This window comes from Acomys russatus, chromosome 10 (assembly GCF_903995435.1).
Source record: "Acomys russatus chromosome 10, mAcoRus1.1, whole genome shotgun sequence".
Taxonomy (NCBI): domain Eukaryota; kingdom Metazoa; phylum Chordata; class Mammalia; order Rodentia; family Muridae; genus Acomys; species Acomys russatus.
Genome location: NC_067146.1, coordinates 36,547,434 through 36,564,585, shown reverse-complemented (window position 1 = coordinate 36,564,585; position 17,152 = coordinate 36,547,434). Strand labels below are relative to the sequence as shown.

General features: G+C 38.1%; 1 protein-coding gene across 2 annotated transcripts in view; it reads left to right on the top strand.

Moving 5' to 3' along the window:
• The first annotated feature begins 12,418 nt into the window (after positions 1 to 12,418).
• Ankib1 (ankyrin repeat and IBR domain containing 1) overlaps positions 12,419 to 17,152 on the top strand; it is a 69,712-nt gene continuing 64,978 nt past the window's right edge. For both annotated transcript variants that reach the window (XM_051152002.1, XM_051152001.1), the window contains exons 1-2: positions 12,419 to 12,714; positions 15,540 to 15,840. In XM_051152002.1, coding sequence (XP_051007959.1) covers positions 12,527 to 12,714; positions 15,540 to 15,840 — 489 coding nt within the window. In that variant the 5' untranslated portion in view covers positions 12,419 to 12,526. The remainder of the gene's footprint in view (positions 12,715 to 15,539; positions 15,841 to 17,152) is intronic.

Here is a 17,152-nt window from a genome sequence, read left to right as displayed (position 1 = left end):
ATAATCACAAAATACAAAGCAACTTTGTGGAGTTTTCCTTTTCTCATTGCGAATTTATTGAGTCCCTAGCTGTAAAATGTGCACTTACGGGTTGGCAATCAAGCTGCAGGGATGAGTGCTGGCTTAAGTGTATGTGCTGGCCGGCTCACAGAGCAGGTGGAAGGAGGCTTTTGCAGCAGCATCTAGATTGCAGAGCCCTTCCTCTAAGCTTATGCAAAGCTTTACTTTGGCTCTGGGAGTTTTTCTCTTTTAACATTTTGACCATATTTGGGAACAAGTGGACCTTATATCCTACTCCTGTGGGATAAAACAAGTCAATTCCCTCACCTTTGGCCATTCGGACTCACAGCTTGTTATTCAAAGCTAAAATTTATCACATCAGAAAAATTCAAGCAGAACGAGAAAAGGAAACCCTGGAATGAATTCCGGAAGAACACATCAGCACAAGGTTTTTGGAATGTTCCACCTTTGGAATGGCACTGCATGTGTTTAGTTCCTCTAGCACTGAATTATGACGACACATGTGAAATGTAACCTACCAGGGAAGCTCACCAGAGACTCAGGATTCAGGCGTTTACTAAAGGTCATGTCCAGAAGAAAAACACTTATTTTTATGTGTTACATTAAAAAATAATTTGTCTTTGCACAGGAACGTGTGTGTGTGTGTGTGTGTGTGTGTGTGTGTGTGTGTAGTTCAGAGTCAGGCCTGGTGTCAAGTACCGGTGCTTGCTGAACCTTCTTCCCAGTTTACTGCAGTACTGCAGACTAGACTTTTCTTCTAACAGTAATAATTTTAAGAATATGTTACAATGGAGGACACCACAGAGCTAGTAAGATTTATTGACTTTGAAAGATTGGATATAGGTGCTGGAGAAATGGCTCAGCAGTTAAGAGCACTGGCTGCTCTTTCAGAGGACACCCTCTCTCCCCCCCAGGGTGGATCCCTGCATCCAGTGGCAGCTCAGAACCATCTATAACTCCAGTTCTAGAGATTGTGACACCCTCTTCTGGGCTCTGTGGACACTGCATGTATATGGTTCATAGGCATACTTAGGCAGCTAAAACACCCAAACACATAAATAAAAATAAATAAAACATTGGATGGTGGAATAAAATATTTTCCCTCAAAAGATAATATAAATAATTTTGTATTGAAGCAGTTGTATTTATTCTATATGGTTAGCATTAGAAGGGAAATTATTTTTTAAAGTTATTTTGTAAACTTGAACTGACTTTATATGTATATTATTATTAAAGATAAGTTGTGGAGTAATTAAGTTCTCTAAAATATAAATTCCAAGTTATAATGTACTTTTAAAGAATTTAAGTATTTTATACTACTTCAAAATAGTAAAATTAATATTTTTAAATTAAAACATATTTGACCACAAATTCCTGAACTTCAGTATGTTGTGTTTATTTTTACCTCTTTCCTCAATTGACTGTATGATGGAGTTAGGGTTAGGGAAAGGGGCTCTGCGTGTAGCTCCATGGTGCAATACTTACTTAACAAGTATGAGGTCCTGAGCACCTCCTCCCTTGATGGGGGGCGGAGTAAATGGAAAGCTAACATTTTAGTTTGCTTTGGTGGCTAAGAATATTTTGAATATCTGAAAAGTCAACTTAAAAAGTTAAGTATTACTTAGGAAAAAAATTCAGTTTTCTGAATTTGCTTATGACCAAGACTGAACCTTTGAAACAGTTATGCATTAATAAGGACTGGAAAGAGGGGACATTTCATACAGTACTTGTGTCCCAAGCTTGCAGTTTCCCCTTGTAGACATCATGCTATTTTATGTATTCATTTACCAATTTGGCAAAAAGCATCAGTCAGCTGCTGCCTTTTACAGCTGTTTTAATTTCTTTCTTTTCTAACTACAACATTCTTTACATACTATGAGAGCCATGTTGGTCTAACAATACCCCAGAGGACCTAGGGTATGTTACATTATATCCTTTTTCTAACTACTGAAAAGATTTAGGGAATTAGCATGACTTTTAAATTACTACTCTGATAATACTGTTGTGTTTATGCAGTCATTTTATTTTGAATGCTACCATAATATGATACCAAACAACCAAGTTAATTTGAATTTTACAGCATATGTTATAGGAAAGTTACATTCTTCTTTAAAAGACTTTTCTTAATTCCATGCATCTTCATACTACTTTCTAAATACTGAGAAATTTTACTGTAGACTTTGGGAATGCATGAACTTCTAGGAAGTTAGGAAGAATGAAACTTCATTTGGTTCCAACCTAATACGCAGTTTGGCAAGCTAAACTCCAGCCTCTCCTTTTAGCAGCATTTCCGGCATCAGACTTTCTTACCAACTGCTCCTGCCTTTGTGCTTAGCAACTCTGTGTCCCTTTCAGCCAGTGCTTGTTACTCCAGGTACATAGGAGAGGCCTGTGTTAATTATGTAGAAATACAGCATAAATGAAGGAAACCTTTGTTTAGAAAAAAAGTTAAAAAAGAAGTTCCCTTTAACAGCCAGACACCCAGTCAGTGACAAAGTCTAGGCTCCCTATCGTACATCATTTTGATATAGAACACAGAGATGATTTTTTTTAGGTTTCATTTTCTTTTTAAAAAAGAATAAGTGATAACTTCTTCGAAAGCAGCAACTAGCTACCAATTGCTTGAAAGTCCTGATAAGAGAAGAATCACAAGTGTCTCCTGTGTGTCACACAGTAAACGTTCTCAGAAATGGAGAGAAGGCCTCAGGGTTAGGAGGACGTGGTACTCTTAGAGAACCTGAGCTCAGTTCTTGGCATCCACATGGCAGCTCATAATCATCTGTACCTCCAACTCTAAGGGCTCCAGCACCCCTTGCTGGCTCTGTGGCACCAGGCATGTGTGTGGTGCACAGACAGACATGCAGGCAAGTAAACACTACCTCTGTAGCTATGATGTTCTTCCTCCCCTACTGGTAAGGGAACTGATGTACAGAGGGAAGTAGCTTATAATAGAATTAGAAAATGTTCCTTTTTTTTTTTTTTCTTTAACCCTTTCCACCAAACCAGGTGTCAGTAAACTGTGTCCACTGTCCAAATTCTGTTAGCCTGTTTTTGTGTTTTTGACCCCATGACCAAAAGCAACTTGCGGAAGAAGGTTTACATATCTTGAATCACAGTCCATTGAGGGAAACCAAGACAGAAACTCAAAACTGAGCAGGAACCTGGAGGCAGGAGCTGGTGCAGAGCCCATGGAGGGGTGCTGCCTACTGGCTTGCTCCTTCTGGCTTACCCAGCCTGCTTTCTTATTGAAGCCAGAACCACCAGCCCAGTACTCCCCACAATGGGCTGGCCTTCCCACATCGATCACTAAGAACGTGACTACAGGCTTGCCTACGCCTGATCTTATGGAGGTGTTTTCTCCATCCCCTCAGATGTCTATAGCTTGTGCCAACTTGATATAAAACTAGCCAGCACATGAAGTCTCATGAATTTCCACTGGCATCAACTTACTATGTAGCTGAGGCTGGTCTTGAACTCCTGATCCTCTTGCCTTAACCTTTCAGGGCTAGAATTATAGGTATGTGCCACTGTGTTCAGCCTGTTCTATAATAAAATTTTGTTAGAACACAACCACATCTTTTTATTTTTTTATTTTTTATTTTTTTAGGTCTTATAGCACAACAGCCAAAAGTTGTAACAGAGATATATAGTTCAAAAACCCATATTTATTCCCCTTTGCAGGGAAAATAAAAATAAAAAGGTGCTGACTCCCAAATTAAAACCATAGAAAGTAGATTCTCTATAATCTAACAAACTAAAATATTAAACAGCAGTGAGTCATGAATGCTTGAAAGCTAGTGGTGTTCAGTTTAGAAAAAAAAAAAAAAAAAACAAATGAGAGGATTTAAATTTAAAGGCTAGCAGTTGTATGCCCATAGTTCATTGGAGTTCATTCCTTAAAAGCAATGTGGGTAAGTATCTCAGTTCTCTCTCTTTTTTTTTAAATATTTTATTTAATTTTAACTTATGTGCATTTGTGTTAGGGTGTCAGATCTTGGCGTTACAGACAGTTGTGAGCTGCCATGTGGGTGCTGGGAATTGAACTCAGGTCCTTTGGAAGAACAGGGAGTGCTCTTAACCACTGAGCCATCTCTCCAGTCCTCTTAGTTCTCTTTTAAAGATATGTGCAAATATCTTGTTCTTTGAGTTATGATGAGTACAGGTCAACATTTCAGTAGTGTAGATGTGACACTTAAACTATACCTTCTTTTGGGCTAACTGATATTTGCATTCCAACAGTTCTTTGTAAAAAGATGTAGGACAGCTTAAAATTTTGAAATCTGTTAATGTTTCAGCTTAGTTGCTTGTTTGGGCTGGAGAGATGGCTCCACAGTTACGAGCACTGGCTGCTCTTAAAGAAGATCTGGGTTCAAGTCCCAGCACCCACATGGCAGCTCACAACCAGTTCCAGGAGATCTGATGCCCTCTTCTGGCCTCCACTGGTGCTACATGCACATGGTGCACACACATATAAAGGCAGAAGAACAATACATGTAAAGTAATTTTTTAAAATTGCGTGTTGAAGAGTCAGAGATGTATAGGGACCAGCTGTTTCAGGGAGTACCTCTATGGGGATCAGATACAAAACCACTCAGGAGACTCTCGCCAGCTTGTGCTCATATGTCTGAAAGGCTTTCTTTAAAAAACAGTATTACCGTTTACTTATGTATGTGGGTGTAAGTATGCCATGGCATGTGTGTAGAGGTTAAAAGATAACTTTTGAGAATCAGTCAGTTCTCTCCTTTCACCTAGTGGGGTCTGTAGATTAAACTCAGATTGTTAGGCATGGCAGCAGGCATCTTTATACTGAGCCCTCTCAGTGGCCCTGAAAGGGTTTCTTACTAGTCAGATTCAACTTAGTTTTTTTTTTTTTTTTTTTTTTTTAAGTCATTTTCATGTTGTTTCGATATTTTGAAATAGCGCTTTGTGTTGTTGTTACTAAAATATTTTTATTTATTTTTATTCACTTTACAGCCCAATTGTAGCCCCCCCTCCCTCCACTCCTCCCAACCTCACTCCCCAACTCCATTCCCCCTTCCTTTTATCCTCAGAGAAGGGGATCTCCTCCACCCCATGGGTATCAGCCCACCCTAGCATATCAAGTCACAGCTGGACTAGGCGCATCCTCTCCCACTGAGGCCAGACAAAGCAGCCCAGCTAGGGGAAAGGGATCCAAAGGCAGGCATCAGAATCAGAGATAGCCCTCCCTCTAATCATTAGGGGACCCACATGAAGATCAAGCTGCACATCTGCTACATATGTGTAGGGGGCCTAGGTCAAGCCCTTGCATGCTCTTTGGTTGGTGGTTTGGTCTCTGTGAACCACCATGGGCCCAGGTCAGTTTACTCTGTAGGTCTTTTTGTGGTGTCCTTGACCTCTCCAGCTCCCTCAGTACTTCCTCCTGCTCTTCTACGCTCTGCCTATTGTTTGGCTGTGGGTCTCTGCATCTGTTTCCATCAGCTGCTGGTAAAGCCTCTCAAAAGACAGTTATGCTAGGCTCCTGTCTGCAAACATAGCAGAGTATCATTAACTTTGCATTGTTGTTCTTAAAATCTTTTTTAAAAGGTATTTATTTTTATGTATGTGTGGCCTACCTGCACATATGTCTGTGTGCCATGCACGTGCAGTGTCAATAGAGACCAGAAGAGGCTGTTGCATTCCTGTGGAACTGAATGGTTGTTAGCTGCCAGTGGGTGCTGGGAACCAAACCCAGTCTTTTGCAAGAGCAGCAAGTGTTCTTAACTGCTGAGCTATCTCTCTAGCTTATCCCTAAAATCCTCATATACTTTCCCAAATATCATTTCTTCAATATTTGGCATCTCAGGATTTTTGTTTGTTTTTGTTGTTGCTTTATTGATATTTTTGTTTGTTTATTGTTGTTGTCTTTTTTGAGATAGGGACTATGTAGCTCTGCCTGTCCTGGAACTCACTGTCTAGTCCAAGTTGTCTTCAAACTTACAGAGATCTACCTGCCTCTGCTTCTACATCCAATTCAAAATCTCAGCTCTTTTTAAAAATGGGTTTTGGTTTTGGTTTTTCCAGACAAAGTTTCTCTGTGTAGCTTTGGCTGTCCTCCTCACTTTGTAGACCAGGCTGGCCTCGAACTCAGATCTGCTTGTCTCTGCCTTCCAGAGTGCTGGGATTACAGGTGTGTGCCACTACATCTTAAGGATGTTTTTAATTTAAATACAATTGTATCACTAGCCCCTCCTTTGCCTCCCTCCATCCCTTCCCAGCTATCCTTCCTTCAAGTTCCCCCCTCAGGTTGATACCCTCTTTTTCTTTGATTGTTATTGTTACACACACATGTGTATATGTATCTGTATGCACAAATATGTCCGTCCACACACACAACCTGCTGAGTCCATTTTTTTAAAAAAAGTTATGTGTATATATTTTTTGGATGATCATTCTATATTGTGCAACTAATAAAGGGGCTCAATTCTCCTTTTCCTAGTAGCTAGTAGTTGCCTATAGTTCTTTGTTTAGAGGTGGAACACTAATAAAAGTTTACCCTTTCATGTATACATACCCACTGATACTGTCATTGTTCCAGCCTTGTATATGCAGCCATTTCTAGGAGAGACTCTTTCACAGCAGACTTCCTGGTATTCTGGCTCCTATAATCTTTCAACCTCCTCCTTTAAGATATTCTCTGAGACACAAATGTAGGTTGGGGGTGGGATCCCTCGTATCTGTTGTTCCTATATTCTGTCAAGTTGCATCTTTTGTGATAGTCTCCATTTTCTTGAAGAGGAAGTCTTCTTTGCAGAGAGTTGGTAGATATACTTATCCCAGAAAGTTGGTTCTTAAAAGAACAAAAAGAGAAGGGGAAAATATCAAGAACTTTTGGTGACTAAAATTTATTTTAGCTTAAAAATTAATGGTCTTTTTGGGAATAACTAGAACCTCATTAAATGACCAGCATTGCCTGACATCAATATGAAACGTGAGGGTAATAAGTACTTTTTGGAAAAGATTAATATTTACTATTTTTATACTTATATGTATACATACATGTCTTTGTGTATGTGCATGTGAGTGTAGGTACCTACAGAGGCCAGAAGAGGGCATTAGAGGCCTTGGAGCTATAGTTACAGATGGTTGTGAGCCACGTGATGTAGATGCCTGGGGCCACTCTAAGGTCTTCTGCAAAAGCAGTGAGTGCTCTTAACTGCTGAGCCCTCTCTTCAGTACCAAAAATTTATTTTTAATTGGTTGTATTAGTGTTTCTGTGTTTCTGTATTAGTATATACTATACATGTATGGGTGCTCAAGAAGGCTAGAAGAGGGATCCCTCATTGCTATAACTACAAATAGCTGTAATTTAGATCTTCTGAATGAGCAGCAAGTTCTGTTGACTACTGAGCCAACTCTCCAGTCCAAGCCCTTTCAATGAAGGATCTCAGCATACACTTTAGATGTCTACTATAGAAAGTAAACAGTCGTAAGCCGGGAATGTTAAAAGGTTTATAATTAAATACAACATTCTGATTCTTAGATTTTAAGAAGCCTCTCAGAAGACAGTTATGCTAGACTCCTGTCTGCAAGCATAGCAGAATAGCATCAATAGGGAAAGAGGTTGTCTCTCTCCCATGGGGTGGGTCTCAAGTTGGGCTAGTCCTTGCTTTGCCATCCCCTCAATGTCTGCTCCATCTTTATCCCTACACTTCTTGTAGGCAAGACAAATTTTGGGCTGAAGGTTTTATGGTTGAGTTGGTGTCCCCCTCCCTCCACTGAAAGTCCCACGTCATTGGTGAGCTTTTTAAGTCTTACATGAAGAGAGATTATGATGTACTGATTATTTTTATAAAGTGTGGAATTTCACATACTTTGTCAGGTTTAATCTTTAAGGTGACTTTCTGTGGTTAATATTTTTTAGACTAGAAAACCAAGGTTGATATTTAAAGTCTTGTCAATTATAAACTAGTTCTGTCATAATATTCTTTTAACGTACTATACCATATAGCATCCATTAATCTGATATATTTATGTGTATGTATATATATATTATGACTTAATTAAAGTAAACCTGAGTTAAAGGAAGAATTGAGAAGGTGTATGCAAATAACTGCCATTTTACATAAAGGACTTCAACATCTGGTGTTCTGAAAGCAATCCCCCAAGAATATGGACCAACATCTCTATATGTTTTATTTATATTTACCAGTTTTTTTGGCTTACTTTTCCATTTTATAATCGAGGGCCTGGCACTTACTTGCCATGGACCTTTAGTCTCACTAATCTGTAAGTGGTTGTACATTGTTTGCTCACTTCATTGATCTTAACACTTTTGAAGAGTTAACAGTTCTGAACATATTTGAAGGATTTTTCACCAGTTATTTTGTAAAATGCCTCAATTTTAATTTCTCAAGTTTTTTCATTTAGATGGATATTAAGTATCTTTTCATGAACATTTATAGAACATAGGCATCCTTTAGTCTATCTAGTCAGATTAGATCTTGTTAGTATGTTACAGGTGGTATTAGCCTAGGTCACACGGTTAAGCTCATATCTCCCATGTGTCTCTGGTGTAAGTTTACTTTATTCTGTTAGTATTATTAGATATATTAGGGACATTATTTGAATACGTGCTAACATCTTTCTCCTCTATCTTCTGCCCACTAATTAAAAAAGAAAAAAATACATGTTTTTGGCACAGTAAGAAGTAGAAGGAATAAAGCTATAAATAATATAGACAACCCTCCAAAATCTAGGGTTTTTCAAACTCCTAGAACTATGAAATGAATTTAGCAGGTTCACAGACTACAAGGCCAATGTGCAAATTGAATCATATCTTTATATGCTAAAAATGAGCATAGGGGGCTGTTCATCTAAGTTTGTGTGCATAGCACTCTGGTGCACATGTTGCAGATATTTGCAGAAGCCACTCTTTGATATTGGGTGTCTTTCTTGAATGCTCTCCTCTTTGGTTTTTGAGATACAATCTCACTGCACTGGAGATCGTAAATTCAACTTGGCTTGCTAGCCAGTGTGCCCCAAGATTTTGCCTCTGCCTCCCTGAATGCTAGGGTTGCATATAGGCCATGTCCATGTCCAACTTTTACATGAGTGCTAGAGATCCTTGCTCAACAGTTGTGTTACCAACGGAGCCATTCCCAGCCCCTGATTGTATAAAGTACCGTTTATAATAGCATCATGAAATGACTATAAATCCTATTTACACATTTATGTAATATTACATGGTATATAGAAAATATTACTTAAAGGTTTTGATTCAAACAAAGAATGAACAGGTTGCTTCAGAAAATAGCAGCTGTGCCTGTGAAAAAGCACAAGGACATGGCTTGCAAGGTTCTCATCAAGACTTCTAAAGATAATCTGAGTGGCATGAACTAAAGCTTTTAAGTGACGTGCACACTTGCAGGCTTATTGATCAGATTTTAAAAATGAAGCAGTCCTGAAAATAACAAAGCCACAAAAAAGCTTTTTGATGCCATTATGCCTTTCATCATGAGTAACAGTAATATTTAATGCACATTAAAAGTATTATTGATTTTTTTTTTTAAAAGTTATCTTGTAACTATTTAAAATGCCCCCAAGATTCCAGTGCCTTGTTAGTTTTTTCTTTATATCTTTGATGTAAATTATTTCTTCAGAACATTTTGCTAATGTTTTTACAATCACTATATACATATTTGTATATTTAAAACTTTAAAAACCAGAAACAGGAGCATCAGTGAGCACCTAATTTGTGGCCTCATTGAGCATAATGGTGAACCAGAAAATGTACTTCTATAGTAAGCACATACTTCCTTTGGCCGATGTTTTACCCTGATAGTTAGTTGGAAGGAGCTTTTAAAACAGTGATGTCTGCATATTGAAATCACCCTAGGAACTTTAGATATCAGTGTTTAGGTACAACCTAGGTATACCAAAAGTACAGTTCCTGGACACTCCTTCTGTGGTTTAATTTATCCAGTAGGATTCTTTTAAGTTCTCCAGGATACTAGGATATATAGCCACATTTGAGAACCACTATTCTGTAAGAAACTTTAAGGATATTTTTAAATCCTTCAAGTTGTATTCGTTTTAAAGTAGTTACTGTCCTGAAAAAAATTATTGTACAGCATGAATATTATTTCAAGTAATGTTTAAAGTTATGCTTAGGTAGCCAACCTGTCATTGAATGAAAGGGGTAATATACATATCCTTTGTATTTACATTTCTACCTTCTATACTCTTATACATTCCCTAAGAAATAAAATAGTTATATCCCTGCCCTGTACAAAAGCTTTCAGTTATCTGTCCACTTAGATTAAACTGTGAATTCCTTATCTGTCCCAACCTGTTCTCAGTTTTACCACCTGTTCTTCAGTGCTAGCGTCTAAAAGCCGTGCACAGCATACTCACAGGGCTCTTTGGTTTCTTCTCTGCTCACGTTTATGCTGTTTGCTTTGTTGCTAATGTTCATCATTGTAGTTCTCCTGCTGTGATGAGATACATGAGAAAAAAAGGAGGAAGGGGTTACTTTTTTCTCAGTTTCAGAGTTTCAGGCCCCAAAGTATCAAGGCATTATGGTAGCACACAGTAGTGTGGTGAGAGCTTGTAGTAGAGAAATTTTCTTTACCTCAAGATCGCAGGGAAGCAAAAAGAGTGAAGAAAGGAGGGACTAGGGTTGTTTCAGTCTTCTCTTTAGACTCATGTTCCCCAATGTTGTAATTCACTGAGGACCCAAATGGGTCTTTTGAGGGACCATCACATCACAGCAACAGTAATTTAACAATAGATGCAGAAAGATTACTTTGTAGAGTAGAGCATTCTAGCATTGAACACTTTAAACAAGGTCTGTTGTAGATATTTTACATAAACTGTCTCTTATAATCTCTATTCCTGTGTCTGAGAAATAGTCATTTTCCTTACCATACAGATGGGAACTTGACATTTTCAGGGGTAAAAAACATGTTTAAAAAGTAGTATTAGCAAAAATAACATTTCACATTTCAGATCTATTTTTTATTTCTTTGCTTTTTTCTTCCCACTTTACATTGCCCATTCGATGGTTATCATTACTTCTTCCCACACGTAGTGTGCATAAGCATGTTTTCAGTCTTGCTTTGAATCCTTTATAGGAAAAAAATTTAATGACTTTAAAAGGTAGGGTAATCATTATTTCCATTTCTTCTGTCTGACCAGCTGTATTAGTTTGTTGTAATTATCTGAGTATCAGTAAGCAGTACAGTTATATATGCATTTATATTTTTAGTCCTTTTTTATAAGTATATTTCCTGGACTATTTCACTTGTCCTAAACTGTAACTGGAGACCTGCAATTCATTTTTTAAAAAGATTTATTTATTTAGTGTATCAGTGTCCTATCTGCTTGTATACCTGCAGGCCAGAAGATGTAATGCATCAGATTTCATTACAGATAGTTGTGAGCCACCATGTGGTTGCTGGTAATTGAACTCAGGACCATCTGGAAGAGCAGACAGTGCTCTTAACCACTGAGCCATCTCTCCAGCCCAACTTGCAATTCTTAATTGACAAATTCCCCCCGCCTTTTTTTGTTGGTCTCTGAGTGTGTGGGTGTGTGTTTGACCCACAAATTGACTTAGTAATACCTACTTATAATTAATTGGGCTGGGTTTTAGTTGAAATTTTCAAAAGGAACAGAATGAGAGAAGGGAGGATTCATTAGAGTGGCTTATAGGCTGTAGTCCTAGTAGCCCAACAATGGTTTGTCTTTTGGCCTTCTAGAAGGTCAAGAATCTATTAATTGTTCAGCCAGTGATCCTGTGGGTGTCTCAGTAGTTCCAGTCTGATGCTAGAGGCTCTGGTGTATTCGTAGAGAGCTGCTGGTCTCCCATCTAAATTCTGAAGAAGTAGATTTTAATAACGGCAGAAGAATGCCTCAGTAACAGGACAGATGGACTTGCCAGCAAGAGTGAAGATGAACAGGCAAAAAGCATGAGCTTCCTTCTTCCATGTGCTGTTATGTAGGCTGCTGCCAGAAGGTGTAGTCTAGGTCTAGGTCTGCTCACTTTCAATGATCCACTCAAAAACGTTCCCCACAGGTGTGCTCAGCTACTTGGAGTGTTACTTGATTCTTGATGTCATCAGGTTGACAGCCAAGGTTAGCCATGGTGGACTGTAATTGTATTCAGCCATAAAACTCAGTGTAGTGATTCCTGCTCATGTGAAGAAAAAAGCTTATATATATAGACTACTTTTCTAGGCAAAGCTCAGCTGTACAACCTTATAGTCTTTGGGAGAATGTTAAATTTTGAGAAGAAGTTAATTTGAGCAACATTAAAAATACAGTAAGTTTGGCAGCATGTAATATTGTTTACTACCTTCATCTGTTTCCCAGACATTATTGACATTTATAATTGACTCTTTAGGATGCTGTTTTGTACTTACTGTGTTACAGTCTAATTTGATAACTTCTCTTTCATTAGAATGTGAGCATGTGGTAGAAGTGTTCAAGAAGTGGCTGAAGGAAGGAAGAAAGTGCCACTGCCTATCAGAAACTGAAACAAAACATGGGAAATACAACCACCAAATTCCGCAAAGCACTCATCAATGGTGATGAAAACCTGGCTTGCCAAATATATGAAAATAATCCCCAGCTAAAAGAATCCCTTGATCCAAATATATCCTATGGAGAGCCCTATCAGCACAACACTCCATTACACTATGCTGCTAGACATGGAATGAATAGAATATTAGGGTAAGTGCTACTTTAAACCCATCGTAAGTAAGCAGTGAAAATAAAATACTTGTGATCTTTGAAAATACCTAATACTGACACATGTCTGTGTTATATGACCTATTCTGAGTTCTAATAGTGAAGATAGTACATGCATACTTGTTGCTTTGACTATATTTCTATGCAGAATGTAATGTAGAATATAGATTAGATTACAGAGGAAAGATTACAGGGTCAGAGTGAACAGTAGCCAACGTGACCATTGCAGAGCAGTGTGGTTAAGGAGATTAAGAGTGATTCAAAGATATATAGCATTAGAAGTGAAAGTAAAGACTATCAGTAATACCCTAGGGATGATCCCTTCCTCATTACCAGAAACTTATAAAACTTAAACTGAAACTTCAGGACTCTGATTACTGGAATTGAGATGTGAGTCATATCTTGGCTCTGGTATGACATTTTGAACTTCCTAGAATGTCATTAATAGATAACTATCTAAACATAAAATGATCAGCTAGCTGGAGGCTTTCTGTTTAAAAAGGAAAAATAAAGTGACACATCAGTGTCCCTCCACCTAAGAGTCCAAATGCATTAATTAATCAAGTGGTCAAGAAAAACCTGCTCAAGAAAAGCCATTTGTTACAGAGTCTTGAGAAATAATACAGAAGATGCCTAAACTAAAGAATAGACACAGTGCCCCTTGTGGTCATTGTTCCTGCTCACCCCTTAAGTGTATCCTACACTGTCTACAATGCCTCCTTTGAACCATTAACTGCCAACAGACCCTCTGGGAGGAAAGGGGCCTCATGGCTCTTCTCCCGTTCATGATAAAATACTGACTGACCCAGTCTTGTCCAAATCAAGTGCAGATCACCACAGCTTTAATGAGTTAAGGAGTGAGTGAGTGCAGCAGTTGCTATGTCCTGTCAGAAAACACCTTTTTGCTGCATGTCTCCTTGTCCTCTGGTCTTGCATTCGTTCCACCCCTCTTCTGCAATTTCCCATATCCCAGTTAAGGATGAGCACTGTGTTGGCACTTATTTTCAGCGCTTTTGTCAGCTGCAATTTCTTCATTAAGGGATACCCACTGCAATACAGCTCTATTTTCAAATGGTGAGTGAGAGCTGAGGCCCTCGGCTATTTTCAAAAATTAATTAAATCTTTCAAGCAAAACAACTCCTAGTTTTTGATGCTAATGATAAAATTTGATCTTTCAAATGAATGCTAAAATTTTGAAAGACTCCTTCTTTATATTCAACTTGACAACTTCCCAGTTCTTACTTTCTAATAAAATTGGTAGTGATAAAAAGCAATGTAACTTATTATATAATAAAAGATGACAACATTTAGAGGGTCTCTGTAACTTTGTGAATCAATATATTTCATTTTGGTATATGATCCTTTCAAATTCTGCACTGATTAAAAATTTCTAAATGTTACTTAAACTATTAGATTTTTAATTAACACTTCAAAAAGTTTATTTATACAGTTTTAAAGTAATCTTTAATAACCTACCACTTGCTAGATTTTTTTTGATGTTCTATCACTATTTGAAAAGGTAATTTAAGCCGGGCAGGCTAGCCCACACCTTTAATCCCAGCACTATGGGAGGCAGAGGCAGGTGGATTGCTGTGAGTTCAAGGCCAGCCTGATCTACAAAGCGAGGCCAGGACAGTGAAGGCTACACAGAGAAACCATGTCTCAAAAAAACAAAACAAAAAAAAAAAAAACAAAAAAAAAAAAAAGAAAAGAGAGACAAGAAAAGCACAATTTAAAATATTTCTTACTTTCCTAATCTATATACAGTCTAGATTTTGTTCATATACTACACTCAAACCAAAATATGTTAAGACAGATCGAATCCTCGAATCCTTTGAAAATTAACCTGGAGGTTCTCGAGCTAAAGGAGTGGACACAGGCCCCCATTCCTCACCCAAAAGCAACCTTCAATTGATAACTAAATGTTTCCCTCAAGAGAATCTTATTGGGGAAACAAACTACTCTTTTTTTTTTTTTTTCTTTTTTCTTTTTCCTTTTCCTTTCTTTTGTGGACTTATTTCTTTTTTTAATTTGCATTTATTTATTTTATGTATGAGTGCTTTATCTGCATGTACACCTACAGGCCAGAAGAGGGCATCAGATCTCATTATATATGGTGTGAGCTACCATGTAGTTGCTGGGAACTGAACTCAGGACCTCTGGAAGAGCAGCTAGTGCTCTTAACTGCTGAGTCATCTCTCCAGCCCAACAAACTACTCTCAAGAGCAGGCTGCATGTCCAGCAATATATGGCCAACAGAAAATAAACTCAGCAGTGTCTTTGGAGGCTTTTTGTCTCATAATGTCATGTCATGCATGGCTTTTCCATTATTAATTTTTTTATTTCTATTAATTTTTAAGTACTCTTTTGCATTGTAACAGCCTCTACTCCCTCCTTTTTTCTCCCTTCTTTTTTGTTTTCTTTTTCTTTCTATATTCTCAAATATTTTATATTTTATAGACACTAAGGTTCATTTTTCTTGTGTATGTGTGGTTCATGCACATGAGTGCATTCATACGAGTGTCACAGCCCATGGTGGAGGTCAGAGGACAACATAGAAGAGTCAGTCTGTCCTTCCACAGGCATTCAATGAGTGAGACTCAGATTGTCAGGCTTGTGAGGCAAGCGCTTTACCTTCTAAACCATTTTGCTGGCTCTCGGTTTTCTTAATTGAATGAATTAGTTATTCAAAAACTTCAATAGAAATTGGACTTTTAGCTTTGAAATAGCTCTTACCCTTAAAAATGTTATTTTCTCTGTATTTTTGGGTAGGAAAACGTTGTTTTTATCCTTCCTTTCCATTTTAGGACTTTTCTTTTTGGTAGAGATGGAAACCCAAATAAACGGAATGTGCACAATGAAACATCTATGCATTTGTTGTGTATGGGACCTCAAATCATGATAGCTGAAGGAACCCTTCATCCTCGCTTAGCACGCCCTGTGGAAGATGATTTCAGAAGGGCAGATTGTCTGCAGATGATCTTACGATGGAAAGGAGCAAAACTTGACCAGGGTGAATACGAGAGAGCAGCTATTGATGCTGTTGATAACAAAAAGAACACACCGCTTCACTATGCTGCAGCCTCAGGGATGAAAGCCTGTGTGGAGGTAAAACTTGCCCTCTTCTCAATATTCTGTGCTGGAAAATGTTTGTGTTGATGATATGTGGTAATCAGTGTTTGCTCTATATTTAGCAATTCTTACCTCTTATTCTTTCTAAAGAACCAAATCCCTTTGTAAGTAAAGTTACTAAAGTTCGGGTTTCCAACCTTTTGGAATATAATGTAATCAAGATCAATAAGAGTAATTGTTAACCTCTCTTAAGATAACAGTCAGCTAAGTACTGTCATACTGAGAATAATAGGGGTTTTTTTTTCCTGAAAAAAATTTTTGTTAGCAGGGGCGTGGGGAGGTAGGGGGGTTGAGACAGGGTTTCTCTGCGTAGCCTTGGCTGTCCTGGAATTCACTCTGTAGACCAGGCTGGCTTCAAACTCACAGAGATCCGCCGGCCTCTGCCTCCCGAGTGCTGGAATTAAAGGCATGCGCCACCACCACCCAGACCTGAAAATTTTAATAGCCAACTTATAAAACTTACATATCTTGGATGTGGGGAAAAATGACAAGTCCAGTCTATTGATACAGTATTTTCACTTGATTTGTTTACTAAATAGGAAACTGTTAATCGTTACATTTGTTAATACTCCTTCTTAAAACCTGTGTTACCTTTCAGACTAAGGTTTTAAGTATTCTCACCAAACACACACACAAAAGGCGTATATGTGAGTCGGTGGGTATATAAACTAGCTTGATGTAATCATTCTATGCTAAACACATATATCAAGACATCATACTGTAGCGGGGCTTGGTGGCGCACCCCTGTAATCCCAGATTCTGGGAGGCAGAGACAGGAGGAGGATCTTTGTGAGTTTGAGGCCAGCCTGGTCTAGAAACAAGTCCAGGACAGCTAAGGTACACAGAGCAACCCTATCTTGATAAAGCAGAAAAACAAACAAAATCCCTCCAAAAACTTGTCTTTAAAATGTCTTTTTTTTTTTTTTTCCTGTTGAATCTGTGTTACCTACATTTTAGGTTTTTTTTTTTTTTTTTTTTTTTTAATTTATAAATATCTTACAAGCTTAGGTAAAAACTACTCACTTAACCTTTGATTTCTTAAAAGATGTAACTATAAGTGTTACAGCTGTGAGAAGAAAGATATCCTGGCAGTTGGAAGCCAAGGAATACCACAAAGTCACACCACACAACAAATCTCACACAAGATTTATTGGGAAAGACACAGATGGTGGCTGCCTCTGCTCAGGAGAGAAGCAGCAAAGAACTGAGCAGGAGGCAGGCTTTATATAAAGTTTCCTGTGGGGTGGAGCTTTCTAGGGTGGTCTGGGATTGGTGGGGTTTTGTAGCC